This window comes from Camelus bactrianus, chromosome 7 (genome assembly GCF_048773025.1).
Source record: "Camelus bactrianus isolate YW-2024 breed Bactrian camel chromosome 7, ASM4877302v1, whole genome shotgun sequence".
In the NCBI taxonomy this organism is placed as follows: Eukaryota; Metazoa; Chordata; class Mammalia; order Artiodactyla; family Camelidae; genus Camelus; species Camelus bactrianus.
This window is the reverse complement of record NC_133545.1, coordinates 5792782-5810836: the sequence shown is the minus strand read 5'-3', so window position 1 is coordinate 5810836 and position 18055 is coordinate 5792782. Positions and strand designations below refer to the sequence as shown.

At 59.0% G+C, this 18055-nt stretch overlaps 2 protein-coding genes across 22 annotated transcripts in view; one reads left to right on the top strand and one right to left on the bottom strand.

Moving 5' to 3' along the window:
* Positions 1-359: 359 nt before the first annotated feature.
* On the bottom strand, positions 360-9462 carry ZNF467 (zinc finger protein 467). 21 transcript variants are annotated; one of them, XM_074366815.1, is made up of 6 exons: positions 9444-9461; positions 6766-6876; positions 6380-6450; positions 5763-5879; positions 4844-4954; positions 360-2263 (listed from the first exon to the last, which is right to left on the bottom strand). In XM_074366815.1, the coding sequence occupies exons 3-6, from the start codon at positions 6411-6413 to the stop codon at positions 762-764; spliced, it is 1764 nt and encodes a 587-aa protein (XP_074222916.1). In that variant the 5' UTR covers positions 6414-6450; positions 6766-6876; positions 9444-9461; the 3' UTR covers positions 360-761. The 21 variants fall into 21 exon arrangements, 19 of the variants coding, with proteins under 19 accessions (XP_074222916.1, XP_074222911.1, XP_074222915.1 ...); XM_074366810.1 differs by lacking the exon at positions 9444-9461 and adding an exon at positions 8452-9414; XM_074366814.1 differs by lacking the exon at positions 9444-9461 and adding an exon at positions 8074-8090.
* Positions 9463-11967: 2505 nt separating this feature from the next.
* Positions 11968-18055, top strand: part of SSPOP (SCO-spondin) — a 56786-nt gene continuing 50698 nt past the window's right edge. Inside the window, exons 1-12 of the mRNA XM_074366803.1 lie at positions 11968-12100; positions 12493-12529; positions 12758-12878; positions 13137-13381; positions 13467-13566; positions 14239-14397; positions 14488-14567; positions 15023-15175; positions 15478-15649; positions 15884-16124; positions 16447-16591; positions 17394-17511. Of these exons, the coding sequence (XP_074222904.1) occupies positions 13479-13566; positions 14239-14397; positions 14488-14567; positions 15023-15175; positions 15478-15649; positions 15884-16124; positions 16447-16591; positions 17394-17511 (1156 nt within the window). The 5' untranslated portion in view covers positions 11968-12100; positions 12493-12529; positions 12758-12878; positions 13137-13381; positions 13467-13478. The remainder of the gene's footprint in view (positions 12101-12492; positions 12530-12757; positions 12879-13136; positions 13382-13466; positions 13567-14238; positions 14398-14487; positions 14568-15022; positions 15176-15477; positions 15650-15883; positions 16125-16446; positions 16592-17393; positions 17512-18055) is intronic.

Below are 18055 nucleotides of genomic sequence, written 5' to 3'. Positions count from 1 at the left end.
ATGGGGCTGCTGTTCTGAGATCCCCTGGGGAGAGTACAAACAGAGACAGAGCATGAGAGCTCCAGAGCCCAGGGTGGCATGATGTCTCCATGGAAATGGCCAGGGGCACGCTCTCCCCTCTCTGCATCTCCTATAGTTCTAGCCTTCCACACCCGGCATGAGAAATGTATACTAATGTTTCCTCCTCATCAAGGCTGAGCTAGAAGCAGGGAGCAGGGTAGTGAGTTAGCAATTCGCTGTATTATATTTTGGTTTGGTAGAGCCCATTACCAGCTAAATTAAACTCATCCAGGATAGAAGGGAAGGGGGGTATCTGTGTGTGGGTTAAGGTGGGGAAATGGATGAGAAAAGTCAGGGGGTTCCATCCCTCAACTCCTTTAATAGCCCCAAGGCCTTCAGTTTTTAATTTTAATGAAACTTAAGTACACAGACTTTCCCTCCCCCTGTAGAGGTTCCTGACTTAGTCAGTCCTTGGCCGGGGTGGTCCAGGAAATGTCTGTCTTCTGATGGGGTCTCTTGGTGGTAGTTTTCCAAGGACTCAGGCTTGAACTGTTCCCACCAAGGGTTCACTTAGCATTTTTGTCACAGAATGTCCAAGCTGGTTATCCTTTCCAGAATTCTCCGCAGTAAGATGGAGAGGGAAAGATAATGGCCAGCAGGAGTCCAGACCATCTGCTCCCCCGCCCAGGAGATGTCGCCTATGGGATTGGGGAACCAGTGAGCTAAAGAAAGCAAAGGCAGGGTCCGGCGGAGAACGAGGCTCAGAAGAAGAGCGCGGGTGCTGCCACCTCGGTGGGAGTGGGCCAGGCTGGGGCCGAGAGGTCAGCATGAGAGGCCGGAAGGGCGGCTACGTCGTGGATGCGCTGGTGTCGCACCAGGTGGGTCTTGCGGCTGAAGCTCTTGCCGCAATGCGGGCAGGAGAAGGGGCGGGAGCCCGTGTGGATGGCCTGGTGGCGGACCAGGTTGGTTTTGGAGCTGAAGCTGCGGGCGCACACGGCGCAGGCGTGGGGGCGACTGCCGGTGTGCACCGCCTGGTGGCGGCCCAGGTGCGACTTGCGGCTGAAGCGGCGGCCGCACTGCGCACAGGCGAAAGGCCTGGCGCCACTGTGGGCCCGGGAGTGGGCCACCAAGTTGGGCCGCGAGCCGAAGCGGCGGCCACACTGCGCGCAGGCGAAGGGCCGATCACCTGTGTGCACCTGCCGGTGCCGCGCCAGGTGCTGCCCGTGGGCGAAGCCGCGCCCGCAGTCCGGGCAGAAGAAGGACCGCTCGCCTGCGGGAGCGCCCTGGGGCGCCGCTGTGCTTCGGGCCGCGCATGCCAAGGGCTCGGCGGCGGCGGGGTCCACGGTGGCGCCCAGCCTGCACTCATCGTACCCGAAAGGGCTCCCCTCGCTGCGGTGCAGACGCTGGTGCGTGGCGAGGTTCTTCTTCCAGCCGAAGCTCTGGCCGCAGTCAGAGCAGGCGAAAGGCTTGGGCCCGGGAGGGGACGGGGTAGGGGACGGGGCAGGGGAAGCGGGAGAGGCGGGCGGGTCGGGAGAGGCCGGGGCGCGTCCAGCCGCCTCGTGCACCCTCTGGTGCCGCACCAAGTGCTGCTTGTGCGTGAAGCTGCGTGCGCACTGCGCGCACTGGTAGGGCCTCTCGCCCGTGTGGATGCGCTGGTGGCGAATCAAGTGCGTCTTTTTACGAAAGCGCTTCTCGCACTCGGGGCAGGGGAAGGGCCGCTCGCCGGTGTGTGTCTTCTGGTGCGAGCCCAGGTGGATCTTCTGGCTGAAGCGCTTGCCGCACTCTGCGCACGGGTAGGGCCGCTCGCCCGTGTGCGTGCGCAGGTGGCGGGTCAGGTGGGCCTTCTTGCTGAAGCGCTTGTCGCACTCGGAGCACGGGAAAGGCCGCTCGCCGCGGTGGCTGCGCTGGTGCAGCAGCATGTGCGCGCGCTGCGTGAAGCTACGGCCGCAGTCCGGGCAGGCGCACGGGCCCTCGCCGCGGTGCAGTCTCTGGTGCAGCCGCAAGGTCAGCTGGTCCCGGAACCGCCGCTCGCACTCCCCGCAGCCATAGGGCTTCTCCGAAGCCGGGATCCACCCAGTCAGAGCGAGCCCGCCCAGAGCCCCTGGGGCCCCCGGCTCCAGCTTATATGCGGCGGCCAGGGGCCCCAGTTCAGGCGAGGGAAAAGGGCTGGGGAGTAATGATAGATGCTTGGGCCATTCCACCTCCTCTCCTGCCTCCTGCTCCTCCTCCTCCACCTTCACCTTCCGAATCATCCACTCGTCCCCTGAAATGTCAAAACAAGATGAGTCTGTTAGGCCCCACGTTTATTTATGCAACATTTATTTGCCAATACGACCACCACTTCCTGGAGTCTAGCTTATGCTTTTCCACTCTCCTGTAAAGTTTCTGGGAATGACCAGATTCACAGATCACTGCAAGTCCTCCTCCTTAGCTCTCTGCAGCTTTCTCCCGGGCTTGCCTGCCTGCTTAGCGCCATCCCTTTCTCTGTGGTAGGCACCCGCTTACTCTAGCTCAAGGTTCAATCCTCAGGTTTCACCCGGGGCTTCTATGCCTACATGGCAGCCCCAGATCTTACTGTCCAGCTTGCTCCTTCCTGGAACCACAGTCTCTCATCTCTAGTTGAGCAACTCCCCTTGGCGTCTTGCAAACAGGCTGCAGCTCATCAAGCTTATCACCAGACGCCTGACCTTCCAGATCTACCCTGCTGGCTTCAACATCAGGACTACAGACAGCCTCCTTCTCCCTGTGAGCTGGCCTTGGAACCTTGACGCTCACCTTTCCTGCCTCCCTTGCTCTCTCACTCCCCTCTAGTGGCCACAGAGAACCTTTGTATTCCTTTCTGTCATCTCTCAAAGGCTCCCCCTGCTCCTCTTCCCTTCATTGGTGCTTCTACAGCCATCTGGGATGGATGGCACCAGCCCCTGGAGAAGCAGGGAGGACCCTCTGGGGGAGTACGTTTGAGATGAGTTCCCCCCAGAGCTTTGCCCATCTTGGGGACCTTGATGGCTCAGACCGGGAGTGTCCACTTGGGTTCTCTTTTAGCACCAAGCAGCAGTGTGACCATCATGGTTGAGTCATTTACTCTCTTTGAACTAAGTTTGTTAGGTGTAAGGGTTGGACTAGTTCATTGTTCCTAAATCTGATGCCATATCATAATCTTCTGGGGAACTTGCACAAAATGCACCTATGGGAGTGGGGCCCATGAGTCTGTTCTCTTTCTTTCAAACTCCGAAAGTGATTCTTGTTTGAGAACCTTTGAACCAGATGACTGGAGTTCCTGTCTGGCTCTAAAAGCCTGTAATAGCCTGAGCCTTGGTTACATTACACATGGACTATCACAGCTAAGATTTACTCCCAGTTACTTTTATTGATACATCAGCTCCAAACAACCATTTATCATACTGTGGTATCACTTTTTTTCATTATGCCACCCTCCTGAAGAACCATCAATAGCTCCCTCTTATTTATAGCACAAAGTAAGTATTAGCTACACCTGAGGCTCACGCCAACCTAGTCCAACTGTCTGAATACTCCCAGGCATAAACCCTTCACTTCACGCAAACTGGTCTCCTTTAACCCGTGTCACATGTCAACTTCCCTACTTCAAAGTCTCTTCTTAGTCTAGGATGTTTTCCCATCCTCCTCCCCACCCTCATCAGAGCTGAAGTCTACACCTCACTCAATATGGGGCACAAATCAACAAAATGACTGACAAATCCAATGCATGAGGATTTCATAAAAACACTTAACTGTTGACACTTTCACACTTCCTTGTGACGTAGTTTTATTGTTATTTGTTCTTTTAATTCTTTATTCTAGCTCCTATAGGTGTCACCTCAACTAGATTTTAGCTTTTGGAGGGCAGGCATCTTGTGTTCTCTTTCTTTACGTGTCAAATAAAAATGAGAACCGCCAGGGGGCAAGGCATAGGGAGGGTATATCTCAGTGGTAGTGCTCATGCTTAGCATGCACAAGGGCCTGTGTTCAATCCCCAGTCCCTCCATATAAACAAACAAACAAACAAACAAACCTAATTATCTCCCCCCACCAAATAAACAGAAAACTGAGGATTGCTGCCATGTATTGTCAACTGGAGATGAAGTACTGGATATACACTCTGACAAACTCTCACAAACCTTCACAAAAACCCCTGCAAAGAACTTACTCTTATCCCTGTTGAACAAACTGAGTGAACAAATGGAGGCTCCTGGAGGCGAGGTAGCCTATCCAAGATCACTCAGCTAAAAAACATGGAGCAAGGATTCAAACCAGGACTGGGTCACTCCAGAGCTCATCTCTTGTGCTCTACCTACCATAGCCTAGACGTACTGGGCGCTAAATAAACCTGGTTGTAGTGGAAGGAGTGATGGGCTGGGTTGTGGAGAGATAATCAACTGTTCAGTCTCTTGGGTGTGTGGGAGATGAGTCAAATACAACAGATTTGGAACATCTGGGTAGTACTGAGGTCAGTGGAGATTTGGAGGAGGGAGCATGTCTGGGGAGAGACAATGAAAAGGTTGATTAATGCCATATGTCTTCATGGGAATCATAGTTCAAGTCATCAACAGCTATGTCCTTCAACTGGGGGAGACAGATATCTAGAGGATGCTGAGGTGAGAGTATGTTTCTCTTTGGTGACCAGCCTCTCTGATTCCCATTGTCTGTGGATGTAGAATTCCCTATGGGTACTGAAGCTCTACAGCAGAAGGGAGCCAGGGCCTCATTCATCTTGGGTTGGAAGGGCCTGGAGCGGCTGCCTCATCCCATAGCTGGCAGGCCCCTGCTCCCTCTGCCTGGCCCCTCTAGGAGGGTAGGAGATGGACAGAGAGATAGGAAGACTCACCTGGGCAGGAGCCCACGGGCTCAGGCTTCCAGGGTGTGCACACCCGGCCTCTGCAGGGAGCTTCGGCTTGCTCAGTGGGGACACCTTCCTCCGGGCTGGGGACCTCGTGCCCTGGCAGAGAATAGGCTACTTCAAGGATGCCACAGACATCAGAGACGGACAGAGGTCCACACTGGTGCTGGGAAACAGGGGCTTTTGAGATCCCAGTCCCAGCCCCACCGGCAGGATTTCATCCCCCATCATACCTGCAGGGGCTGATTTCCCAGTTGCCCCCAGGGCAGCAGCCTCAGGCTCCTTCAAGCAGGGCAGCTGCTAAGGCTGTGCGGGTTGCAAGAGCCACAACTGTGAGGAGTTTCTGGAATATGTGTGTGTAAGAGAGTGGAAGCAAGGAAAGGTCCCTGCCCAGAGGCTTATGTGAGGCTCCTTAAGAGGAGGGATGGGGACCTCCCAGCCACCAGATGGGCCCCAGTTCCAGGGCAAATCATTGGAGAAGATCCGGATGTCAGGAAGCCAGGTACACACCTTCTCCCCGTAAATGCTACGCCACCTCCCTCACCTCTTTCACGTCTTTCTTTCCCAATGAGGCCCACTCTTACCACCGTATTTAATCCTATGGCGAGCTCTACCCCTACCTACAGTGGTCTCAGGCCCGCTCACCAGGCTTTATCCCCTACGACGCACGTATCCTCTTCTAACATAGGTTATAAGTACACTTATTTTTACATCTGTTGTTTGTTGACTCTCTGCCTTCACTAGGATGAAACTCCTGGAAGGTCGGGATCTTTGTCTACTTGGTCAATGAAGTTTCCCAAATATCTAGAATAGCATGTGGTACTCAGCAGGTGCTCAAAAAATACTTGATGAACAAAGGAAGGAAGACTCCGTCCTGAGCCACTTTCCATGGTCCCCGCTTATTTACCTGAGCATGTGCCCAGCACTCTCTCTTCCTGGGGAGCCGACATCTGCTCCTGGGCATTATGAGACCCTTCCCCAGGCTCACTTTGGGGGGCCATCTCCGGCTGCCCCACAGAGAGTCCTGTTACAGGCAAAAGGATCAAAAGGATGGGTCCAAGTAAAGCATGCGGTACAGAGGAGATGATCAAAGGTGGCTTTTCTTGTCCAGCCCACCCAATGGGTTTTCCCCATGTGCTCAGGAAGGAAGGGTCTCTAACTAGCACGGACAAGGGATGGACAGGCTCCCCAGCAGCCTGGCCCGATATCAACCTCAGCCCCTTTTTGTTGAGTCAAGGACAGACGATGGAAGAAAGAGAGAAAATAGATTTAAACATCCCTGCTGCTCTGTTGAGTACGCATGTGCACCTGCAGTACAGGCCAGCACAACCTCCAACGTGGGCCAGGCATTCTTTCTGATGAAACCAGAAAGGATGCTGCTCTAAAGTCTCCCGGGTTCTCTGGGGTCTCACGGTTGCAGTCTCCTGAGGATGCTCTGCTGTCTGAATCAGGGAAGCAGCAGGCCTAGTATGCCCCTGAATCCTCCTACTCCACCCCCAAGTTCCTTTAGTCCAGCTGGCTCACCCAGGGAGCTGAGGGCCTCGAAGGTCTCTCTCATGGCAACCCAGGCTCCTCCTGGGATCGGGCCACAGACCCTAAGGAGAAAATACATTCTTGTTCAGATTCTTCTCAGATAGCTTCCACCTGGGCCTTGGCTCTGTCCAACCTCTCCCCATCAGCTCTCCCCAGGAGCTCCAAAGGGGATGTCCTCCCATACAGGTAAAGGAAATGAGGGAAAGGGGATTTTAGAAAGCAGAGACCTTTAAAGGTGGCTCAAGGAGAAGGCCTTGAAGCCATTTCTGCAAGATAAGCTCAGGTCAGCTCAGGATATCAGCCGCCCACCCTCTCCTGGCAGGTCTCTCAGAGCCAGCCCCAGCCCATCCACTTTCCCCAACCCCCAGTGCTCTTGCCTGGGGGTGTCAGGAATCAGCTGATCCTCTGGGGAGAGGGTGGAGGGTAGGGGGCCAGGATGGGGAGCGGGGAACTTCGTCCCCTAGGTTCTCCAGCTGTCACTTCAGGAGCTGGTGAAATAGGAGCCAGCTTAGGGGCGGAGATATCACTACTGGGTAACTGGTGGGGAGGCCCTCAGAGGAGAGTCCTCACTGAAGGCAGGAAATAGCTCTGGCTTCCTCTCCCCAAAACCCTACCTCAAAGCCATCGCCTCTCCCCCACGGGGCTTTCCCAGGCTTGGATACCCCGCCCTCGAGCCCCCTTCCAGGCTCCTCCCCCAGCGGGTTCGCTGCCCCTCCCCTAGTAGACTCCCCTCCCCCCCCCCCGCCTCTCTGGCAGCCTTCCCGCTCCCCCTCCCTTCTCCCGCTCCCTCTGCCTTCCGCCCTCTCTCCCCACAGAAGCTGGCTGGCTCCCCAGCTCCGCCCCCTGCCCCGCCCCTCAGGCTCCTCCCCCTGCCCACAGCCTGCAGGCCTACCCTCTCCGTCCCCTCCGGTCTGCCCTCCGCAGCCACCGCCCCCCGGACCCTCCGCTGGGGCAACCTTCGTGGCAGTGCTCCCCTCCTCCTCCCTAGTCTCTGGGCCGCCTATCCCTTCCCTCCTGGTTCTCCCCCGGCTCCTTCCCCCTCCACGGCTGCACACCCTCTCCCTTCCTTTCCCCCTCCTCTTTTCCTTCCTCTCCTACACCGCCCTCCTCCTCCCGGCTCTCCCCTCCCCCACCCTCTCCTCCCCCACTCTGGTTTCCCTTCCTTCTCCTTTCCTCTCTTCACCTCAATTCCCTCCTCCTCCCCTCTCCCCGGGCCTCCTCCCCCTCTCCCCACACCATTTTTCCTTCCCTCTCTCCCTCCCTCCTGCAGCTCTCCTTCCCCTCCGAGGCCCCGTCTCCCTTCCCCCTCTGCCTCCCCAGCAGGCTCTCGCTTCCCTTCCTTCCCGGTCCCCACTCCCCACAACTGCTCTTCCCCTCCCCCTTCCAGTCCTCTCCGCGAGCTCCCCCCAACCCCCCCGGCCCCGCAGGTCTCGGGGTCTGAGGCTTACCGCTCACTCCAGACCGTCTCACCGGCCCTGCCCCTCCCCACCTCTGCCTCCCAACACACCTCCGCGTCTCCTCCCCTCCCTCTCAGTGTCTCCTTCCCCATTTCTGCTCCCCGCTGACTTCTCACCCCTCCCAAGTTTTCCTGCCGGCCCACCTCCCCGCTTCGGTCTGTCCCCCGAGAGCCCCTCCGCCAGCACTTCACTCCACGTCCCGTCCCCTCCCGGCTCCGGGGCTCTCACCTGTCAGCGCCCTTCTCTCCGCCCCTCCCAAACGCCCGATCCCCGCGCCTCGGTTTCCTCCCCTTTCCCTCGGCCTCCTCCCACACTCCGTCTCACCTCTCCTAAGACGCCCCAGTCCCACCCCTCGGGAGCCTCCCACCGTTTCCCACCCGACTCCCACCCGGCCCCCTCTCTCCAGCCCCCTCCCATCCCTCCGGATCCCATCTCCCTGCTCTTCCCGAAGCCCTGACCCCCGCCCCCACCCCAAAAGCCAGGTCCTCCCTCAGCAGTCCCACCCCCTCCCTCCTCCAGCCCTAGGCCCTCCCCTGCCCTCTTCCCCCTCCAACCCCACCCCACCCCCTCCGTTGCTCTAGGCGCCGGCACCCCCGAGGCTGTCACCTGTGCGGCGCGGGCGGTGGCTGCAAGTGCGGGTGTGGCGGGGAAGCGGCGGAGCGCCGGCCCTGGGAATCTCTGCGGCCGGTACCCAGCGGACGGCCGGCCGGGTCTCCCCGCTGCTGCCCGGACCCGGGCGCCCGGGCCTCCCGCCCCAGCGGGCTCCGCTCTCGATGGCGCCCGCTGTCTGCAGCTCGGGTGCTGACTGCCCGAAGACTGACAGACTGACAGCCCCGAAACTTCGCGGGGAGGGGAAAGGAAAAGACGCGGAGGAAGCGGGAGCCGGGAAGCGGCACCCGGGAGGGGGAGGGGAGCAAGGAAGCGGGAGGAGAGCAGCGGGGCACCCGGTAGGGGAGGTCTGGGTCAGGGTGCCCTGGAGTGATGAGTGTGCCCAGCGGGGTTAGGCGGGCTGGTGACCGTCGGGAGGCACGACTGGACTGTAGTAGGTGATGGAAAGTGAGAGCTAAGGAACGGGGAGAGGGAAGAGGGGAAGAGAGGAGTGTGTGGGGGGGAAGGGGTGGGGGAGGGAGAGGAGGTAAGGAGGAAGGGCACTCGGGCTGCGAGGGAGGGTGCTGGCAGGAGCCGAGGGAGGAGCCAGGCGAAAGGTGGAGCGCGGGGCGTTGGGGGGCGGTGAGGACTTGGGGGGAAGGGGAGAGGGCGTGTTCAGGGGAGGGGAGCCAGTGTCTGCCCTGCTGTCTTTGAAACGCGAGTGCCCGCCAAGAGTGTGTCTGCGCCGCGCTCCCGCGGTGGCATGCGGATCAAGTCTCCCGACTGTCGGTCGGTGGGTTCGGTCTGAGAAATTGCGGCCCCGGCTCTCCATCCCGAACCCACCTGGATCCACCCAGACCCGCATCCGCCCCTGATTTGAGACCCGCCGCGGAAGCCAAGTCCCTTGGGGCCATAAGGAGAGCCCGAAGGAGACAAGGCTGGGCCCCAGTGCCTGCCAAGAACGTGTCCTTCGAAGGAGAAATTGGGATGGGGGGATTGAACCAGATCACCTGGAAGAAGGCAGGTCTGGAGAGGAGGCGTCGGGGACTGAGGCAGGAGTCGGGCCGAGTGAAGACTCCGAGGGCGGGTCGGGGAAGCCCGCAGCCGAGAGGGGAGAGTTCCCTGGGCGTGGTGGGGGCGGATCCTCCTACTGGGCTGGAAACCTCTGTTAGTCGGGTGTGGAGGGATGCCCTCAGCCCTCAGGTGTCCCTGCTCCGAGTTGTGATGTTTTTCTTCAGCTTTGCCACTTGGGCACCTCAATTCCTGAAGGCTCCCCATATCCTGTCCTCCTTCAGCTAAAATATGGGCGGGTTATTCCAGGTTCCCTGTCCCTAATTTCTTTCTCCAATCTCCCCTGGGTTCCAGCTTCCTCCCTCCTGTCCTCTTTAGAGGAAAGGACGGTTCTGACTTGTGTTTCTCTCCAATCCAAGTGCTGCTTTTTCAGCAGCGGCTGGAATCCAGAGCGGGGACATGTGGGAATGGCCTTTGGAGTGCAAGGCAAGCTCCCCTAGCTTCCACATACCATCACGAGGGGTCACGGGGACACAGAGAAGCGCGTCACACAGCAGGTGCCCATCAACATTTGCTGATGTTTAGGATGAGAGGCATGGGAACAGGTGGTCCTCGGAATCAGCTGCGAAGGGTGCTTCTACCTTCCAGATGGGCTGCTTCAGCCTCTCAGTGCTTGGCCTGCTCACTAGACTGCAGGGCAGCCCTCGGGGCAGAACGTGTCACTGTGTGCCCAGGTGGGGCGAAAGCACCTGTGTCTGGCCTTATAAGTTCTCCAGTGGGAGTGTAAGCATGTGAGGTGCTGTAGGGAGAGTGTCCAGGCGGGCATATGTGAGACTGGGAACAGCAGAGAGCCCATGGTGTAACCCTGGGCCTTTCCGAGGACCCCATCGGAGAGCTCCCTGAGGGACTCACTGCACCCTCACTTGGCTCAGGACCAATGGTGGGCCCAGAGAATGCCTGGCACAGCTCTGGTTCCTGGCGGCCTCCCCACCTCCCACACTTGGGGTGACCATGTGGGATGCTTGGAGGGACATCAGGTTTAGGGACTGGAGAGTTATGGGATCTGAGGCCCAGGCCACATTCCAGCCTGGGCGTCCTTGGAGCTGGTAACCAGGATGTAACCAGGATTCCCCTGGGGAGCCTACTGCTGCCCTCTTCCAACCGGATGCTCAGATTATCCCATCCGGCTGCCTTGCTCCCAGGTCTGGGGGAGCTAGCTCCAAGGCCCCTCTGTCTCCTGCCCCCAACACTTCCTCCCCCAGGCACTCCTCTCAGATGCTGGCTCTCACTCCCCTGCTTGGGCTTCCTGGTTCTGGGCCCCAAGGACCGTAGGAGACTCAGAAGGAGACCAAGGTGCACCCAGCCAGCCACACAATCACCCTCAGTGAGAAATGAGGCACACAGAGGGAAGGTTACATCATCCCTCTGTCCCTACACAGTCCAACCACCTGGGAACTCAGCTCCTTCTGCTCACTGACCCTCGTTTCTGGAGTGCCTGGTGGGAGAGGAGGCGGGAGGGGCAGGAAAGGGACAGGGGAGAGAATCATACAGTCAGGATTTTAGGGCTGGAAGTCTGCATCCATTATGTGGCCTTGTGACTCAACCATTTTGTGGGGTCATGGTCTCCCTTGCAAATCTAATAAAAGTTATGGAACTGTCCTCTGAAAAACACGCACACACACAATTTCAAAGTAGTTTCATGGAGCCCCTGTCCCACCTATGATTCCCTGGGAGGCCCCTGGGGTTTTTACTGGTAAGGAAGTTGAGGTCTAGAAAGAAAGTGTGACTTGCCCAGAGTCCACGTTAATTGGTGGTAGGGCCTGTTTGTGAAAATATCAGAGGCCCAGAGTGTCTTACTGTGGCTTGGGACACGTGCACCCCTTCCCATTTTATACACACACACACACACACACACAAACTCGTGCGCACACACAGGAAGGGGGCTGTTTCCAGGGAGAACTGGCCTCTGAGGGGATTGTACAGGCAGGTCCAATCCAGTTCCAGGCAGCTGGTGCTCCAGGGCACGGGGCTGAGATAAAGCCCCCGCAGCCCCATGGGCCTCGCTCTCGCTCTCGCTGTCGCAGGCTGCCTCGGACACAGGGACACCAGGCTGCAGCGGATAGCACTGTGGGGTGGGGGAGGCCAGCACTGGCCTCTCTGCTCACCTGCCACAGCACTGACTCCCCCAAAACCTCACAGTCCCCTAAAGGTGACCTGGGGGCGTCACCATGCTGCTCCCTGTCCTCCTCTTTAGGATGGCATGGGCACTAACTAATGGGTAAGCAGCCCACCCTGGGGCCCCTCCCACTGAGCTCCTTCTCCTGCCCCAGGACCAGGACCACCCTCTGAGGCAGCCAGACTCCCCTATCCCCCTTCTCTCTTCCAATCTCAGCCTCCTCCTCAGTTAATTAACTCTTTGCTGGGAGTGGGGTCACAGGATAGGGCCTCTCAGATGGAGGGGACAGTGGCCTTAGCTGTTAGTCCCCATCTGTGGCAGGCGGTGGTGCGAACGGACAGAGACCATCCTGGGGGAGGAGGAAGTAACCCCCCGTCAGGAGGACCTGGTGCCCTGCACCAGTCTCTACCATTATCAGCGCCAGGGCTGGCAGCTGGACCTGACCTGGAGTGGCCGTGCGGGGCTCTGTCCCATCTACAAGTGAGTGAGGTCGGAGCCTTGACTGGCTACTGAGCAGGAGAGAGCAGCGGGGTGACCTCCTAAGAGTGAGGGAGGATTGAGTGGTGACCTGGAGAAGCGGGCATTTGGGAAGCAGGTCCTAGGTGAGCTCAAGAAGGGCAGAGGGTGGGGGTAGGGGTGATGGATGAGTGGGCACTTCGGTGGGCAGCACAGGGAAAGTCACAATGCTCTACACTTCAGTCTGCCACCCCAAGACCACTCTCGCTTTGCACATGGGGAAATTAAGACCAAGAAGGGAAAATTGCACGATAAAGCCACTCAGAGTAGGTGACCAGATTGAATGTTCCAGGCCATTCCCAGGGGTAGGGCTGAACACTAACATCTTCTCCTTTCCCCCTGCTCGGTGGACCCAGGCCCCCAGAAACCCAGCCTGCTGCCTGGAACCGGACGGTGAGGGCATGCTGCCCAGGCTGGGGGGGCCCCCACTGCAACCTGGGTAAGCACCTGGGATTAGCCCAGATCCAGGGTTTCCTGGAGGTGGCAGGCTGCCCGGGGAGGGAAGCTGCCGGGTCCAGGCTGACTGTCCGGGTTTGCCCCATTCTCTCTCTCCCCACCACAGCCCTTGCAGAAGCCAGCCCTGAGGGCCACTGCTTTGCTACATGGCTGTGTCAACCACAGGCAGGCTCAGCTAATGCTTCTGCTGGAAGCCTGAAGGAGTGCTGTGCTCAGCCTTGGGGACACAGCTGGCGGGATGGCCACTCCCAGGCATGCCACAGCTGCTCCAGCCAACAACTCCCAGGTGGGTCCACAGACCCAGCCTGAGGGACAGGTGCAGCTCCGGCCATCACCTGTTACCCGCACAGGCGCTCCCACTTAGAATTGTTGAGCTCTGGGCCTCTCTGTGGGGCCCATGCCCACTCCCCTCTCCTCTCAGGTGAGTCCCCTCCCACCCCCACCCCCCCACCAGACTGGCCGTGCACTCTCTGCTAGCCTGGCATCCTCACCCTCCGCCCTCCTTCCCACATTCAGAAGCTCATGGTTGGTGTATCTCCCCCAGGAAACACACCCTCTCCAGCCCTCCTGCAGCCCCTGGCAGGGGCCGTGGCCCAGCTCTTGAGCCAGCGCCAGCGTCTCTCGGCCACCTGCTCCACCTGGTCTGGCTTCCACTATCGCACCTTTGACGGACGCCACTACCACTTCCTGGGCCGCTGCACCTACCTGCTGGCTGGCGCAGCTGATTCCACCTGGGCTGTCTACCTAGAGCCCAGGGGGCATTGCCCCCCGCATGGGCACTGTCAGTTGGTGAGGAGGGAGATGGGGACAAACCCAGGGAGGGAGCTGGATGCAGGAGGAGGAGAGCCGCTGATCACTCTGTGTCTCCCCCAAGGCCCGGGTGGTGATGGGACCAGAGGAGGTGCTGATCCAGGGTGGAAATGTCTCTGTGAATGGGCAGCTGGTACCTGAGGGCAAGTCTTGGCTGCTCCCCGGTAAGGGAACTGTGGGCAGCAGGAGATGGTCCAGGGCCCCATTTGCTCCTCTGGGAAAGTCCGCCTGCCCCCAGGAAGGGAGCCAGAGGTCAGCAGAAGTTGGGCAGTTGAGTGGAAGCCTGCAGCCTCCCCTACCCCTACTGCTGTTGGGAGGCAGCATTTGGAAATGAGGGAGTCCACTGAGGCACCAGGAGGTCATGAACCTTATCCTCCACCCCTGTAACCCACCCCCACTAACCTCCTCACAGTGTGACTTGGGGCAAGTCCCTCTGGTCAAACTCTCTGAGCCTCAGTTTCCCCACCTGCCTGCCTCCTGGAGTGCTGGGAGGAAAGTCTTTTGTGCTACTAGACAGGACACTCATATCAGAATTTTGTCTTGCTTGGGGTCCTTGGAGTGAGGTAGGGGTCGGGTTTCATGGGCACATGCATGTGGACGCATGCGTGCGCGCGCGTGCGGTGCACTGTGTTTTATGGTTTATCCTCAAGAGAGCGTCCAAAGCATTCACGAACTTCTCAAAGAGGTTCTGTGATGGGAAACCAATCACTTTGAAGGGCATAAAGTGCAGAGCTCTCTAGAATAGTGAAAAATCCTTTCCTTCTTTCCCCAGGCAGTCTAAACTCTGGTGTGACACTGGGAAGGGAGGGGAGTGTGACTCTGTCTTCCTTGCCCAGGGCTGAGCCTGCAGTGGCAAGGGGACTGGCTGGTGCTGTCGGGGGGCCTGGGGGTCGTTGTGAGGCTGGACAGGTCCAGTTCTGTCTCTATTTCCGTGGACCATGAGCTCCAGGGACAGACTCAAGGCCTCTGTGGAGTCTACAACGACCGGCCTGAGGGTAAGTGGAGTGAGACTTGGTTGGTGCTGTAGGAGGGGAGACAGGGGACCCCCGACACAGCACTTCTTCCTTGCCCTTGCCCTTCCCCAGATGACTTCTTGGAGCCGGGGAGGGGACTGGCTGGGTTAGCTGCCACCTTTGGGAATTCCTGGAGGCTCCCAGACTCAGAGGTGAGACTACAGTGCTGGGTTCCCTCACTCCCTGCCTGCCCACCTTGCTTCTCTGACACCTCTAAGCCTCTGTTCTGTCTCTGTCATCAACTGATGGAGAGGGGGCAGGCTCAGGGTCCCAGAGGAGCACAGTGTGAGGTGCTGCCCACAGACCCTACTGCCTACATGAAGTAACCATCCAGGAGATGCACTCACGGACCTGGTCACTAACAAGCTTTGGTAAACTAGCTAGTTATCTAACTTCCTGCCTGTGGGTAGAGTTACTCTGGCTCCCCTCTCCCCCACCACACCCACCTGGGCTTGTCTCTTCGCTGCCTCCTGCAGTCCCAGGATGCCTGGGCTTGTGGCCCTGACAGCTGGGCCTTGAAGAAGGTATGAGGGCAATAGCCAATTTCCTGATGTCCTGGTTAACGTCCCTCATCCTGGCCCCTTGGCTTTACTCCAACTATTCCCAGCCTGGGTGTCCAGATGCAGTGGAGGCAGCCCAGGGCTGTGAGGACCCCCTGAGGAGCCCAGAGGCAGGCATGGAGCCTGGCCAGCTTCGGGCTGAAGCCCAGGATGTGTGCCACCAGCTGCTGGACGGTCCATTCAGGGAATGCCATGCCCAGGTATGGGTCGGAATGGAGGTGGCATCAGACACTGCAGGGATGGGAAGGGGGAGTGCTGGGGAGGTGTCAGTGGGGCACCTGGTCCTGCCACTAAATTGCTCAGGGCTATCGGTCAAGGCACCCCCTCTCTGTCCTCGATTTTATCTCTGGGAAATGAGATGGCTCCTGTATATGCTCTCTAAGGTCCCTTTCAGAGTTCATCCCTTTGATTATAAACCAGGGTGTTTCCGAAGCTAGGGAAAGGAGGCGCTGGTGAGTATTGGAGAAGGCTGGCTGGCTGAGGGGCTGTCCTGTCTCCGCAGGTCCCCCCAGCTGAGTACCACGAGGCCTGCCTCTTTGCCTACTGTGCTGGGGCCCCAGCGGGCAGTGGGCGAGAGGAGCGGCTGGAGGCCGTGTGCGCCACCTTGGCCAGCTACGCCCAGGACTGTGCGGCGCGGCGCGTCCGCGTTCGCTGGAGGAAGCCCGGCTTCTGCGGTAGGGCTCCTGCCTGTCCCTCTCTGCACAGCTTCTAGCCTCCCCTCCCCGTGGAACTGGGAACTGATGGAGGCCCTCGTGTGGCTCCTGTTTCCACAGGGGTCCGCCACCCGCTGAGAGCCCTCTCTAGCGGGGGAGGGGAGGGGTGCCCCGGCCTCCCGGCTCTTCAGGGGCCGCGGGGTCTGGCTAGAGGAGAAAGCTTCTCGGGCCTCACAGCCACCCCTGTGCCCGCAGAGCGCCTGTGCCCGGGCGGCCAGCTGTACTCGGACTGCGCCTCGGCCTGCCCGCCCAGCTGTTCGGCAGTGGGCGAGGGAGGCGAGGTGTACTGCGGGGAACAGTGCGTGAGCGGCTGTGAGTGCCCGCCGGGCCTCTTCTGGGACGGCGCCCTGTGTGTGCCGGCCGCGCGCTGCCCCTGCTACCACCGACGCCGGCGCTATGACCCCGGCGACACCGTGCGCCAGCTGTGCAACCCGTGGTGGGTCTGCTGGCCTTGCTGGCCCTTTCGCTGGGGTTGGGGGCCACCTGGTCCCCTCTGATCCCTCCTTTATGCTATGTCCTCAACCTGCCTCCCTTCTAGGGCCTCCCTCACGAGTGACCTGTGGCCTCTTGTGGCATAATTGACGGCCCCTCTTAAAAACCGACTCGGTGACCTCCATTAGCTGACCTCCAGCCCTAACGGGGAGAAGGGAGCCGGGGGAGGGAGGGACCAGAGTGTTGCGGGGTGGGAGGGCGTGTCCAGCTCGGTCCCCGCCATGGGGCCGATCCAGAGCGCGACCTCACACCCCTTGCACCCACAGCGTGTGCCAGAACGGCCGCTGGCTCTGCGCGCAGGCGCCGTGCCCCGCCGAGTGCGCGGTGGGCGGGGACGGGCATTACCTCACCTTCGATGGGCGGAGCTTCTCCTTCCGCGGAAGCCCAGGTTGCCGCTCCAGCCTGGTGCAGGTGTGCAGAAGACCAACTCCGGGAGCGGGGCGCGTCTTGCCAGAGCAGGGGCCCTCGTAAGGATGCTGTGGGGGCAGAGGTGACTGTGAGGAAACCACTAAATGAATAAACAAAACAGACACATTCGTCCAAGGAAAAGCTGAGAGAGAACGGATTCTGGAGGAAAGATGGCAGCCGCAGACCTCCAAGCCTCCCTTTGGGTTCTCGCTTCCTCCTTAGCTTCCTGTGAAAGTCCCAATGTCATCGCCACCCCAGCTCAGGGCACAAAACAAAACCCATCCTTTCTCACAGACGGGACAGCTGGGCTTGTCACACGCTACTTCCTGATAAACAATCCCAGGGGAAATAAGGATTCTGCTTCCTCCCCAGCTCTCCTTCCCCCAATAAAGTTAGGTGGCTTCCCAAGTTCAGGCCACCTTCTTACACACATAGACACAAACAGGCGCTCAGATACGACACACTCATACGTGTGCTGATAGATTTAGCGCGTGCGTGTGCACGCACACAAACACACACACAGGAACATACATACCCACAGGGAGGAGAGAGAGGAGACATGTTGCCCGAACATGCACACACACACCTCCACATGCACACATTCACACATGCCAGCGTTTGGCAAGGGTTAAGTTCCTTACCTCACAAAGTCTGGCTGGCTGGGAGGTGGTCAGCACACATGCTGGATGGGAGCCGCTTCCAGGTGTGTGCTGTAGGTGTTCAGTAGGACAGGAGAAGGGGCAGAACAGTCCCTGTTCTTGGGGGTCTGCCCCACCCCCACCACATTTCTCACACTCTGCCCCAGGACTTTGCGAAGAAGCAGCTGTTGATCATCCTGGAGCACGGGGACTGCGAGTCTGGGAGCTGCCTCCATGCCATCTCTGTCTCCCTGGGGGACACCCGCATCCAGCTCAGAGACTCAGGTAGCCTCAGCTCTCAGAGTACCTACCTACCAGGCCTTCTGCTCCTGGCAACGCTCAAAAGTGTGGCTCAGGCCCCAGTGGCCTCCTGTCACCCCTCCTCTCCTTGCAGACTTGGACTCTGTCCAGCATCTTCCATCCACACTGCCCTATTTCTGAGCCCAAAATCTCCTCCCAGACTCCCATAACCAAACTCACTGCCTCAACTTCCCCTGAACTCTCTCATCTCTGAAACAGACATACAGTCCTGTGGAAATTTTCCAAGACATCTTCTGCCCTGTCCGTGGTGGGTTGGGTTGGGGGGAGTACAGTTCATATTGTTCTGAGGGATCCGAAAGGCCTTATGGCATAACCAGGCCAGGCAGGTCCCTCCCAGCTCTGGATCACCGGGGCCCCGTCCCTCCATCTCTCTTCCCCTGCGTCTGCTCCTGGCTGTGTCTGCCCAGCTCCTCCAGCATACTGACCCCAAAGACAAAGGCAAAGTGGGTGCTAAAAGTCTGATGGGGGGTGCTCAAGTGGGATGAGTGACCTCCTGGGGGTCACTCCA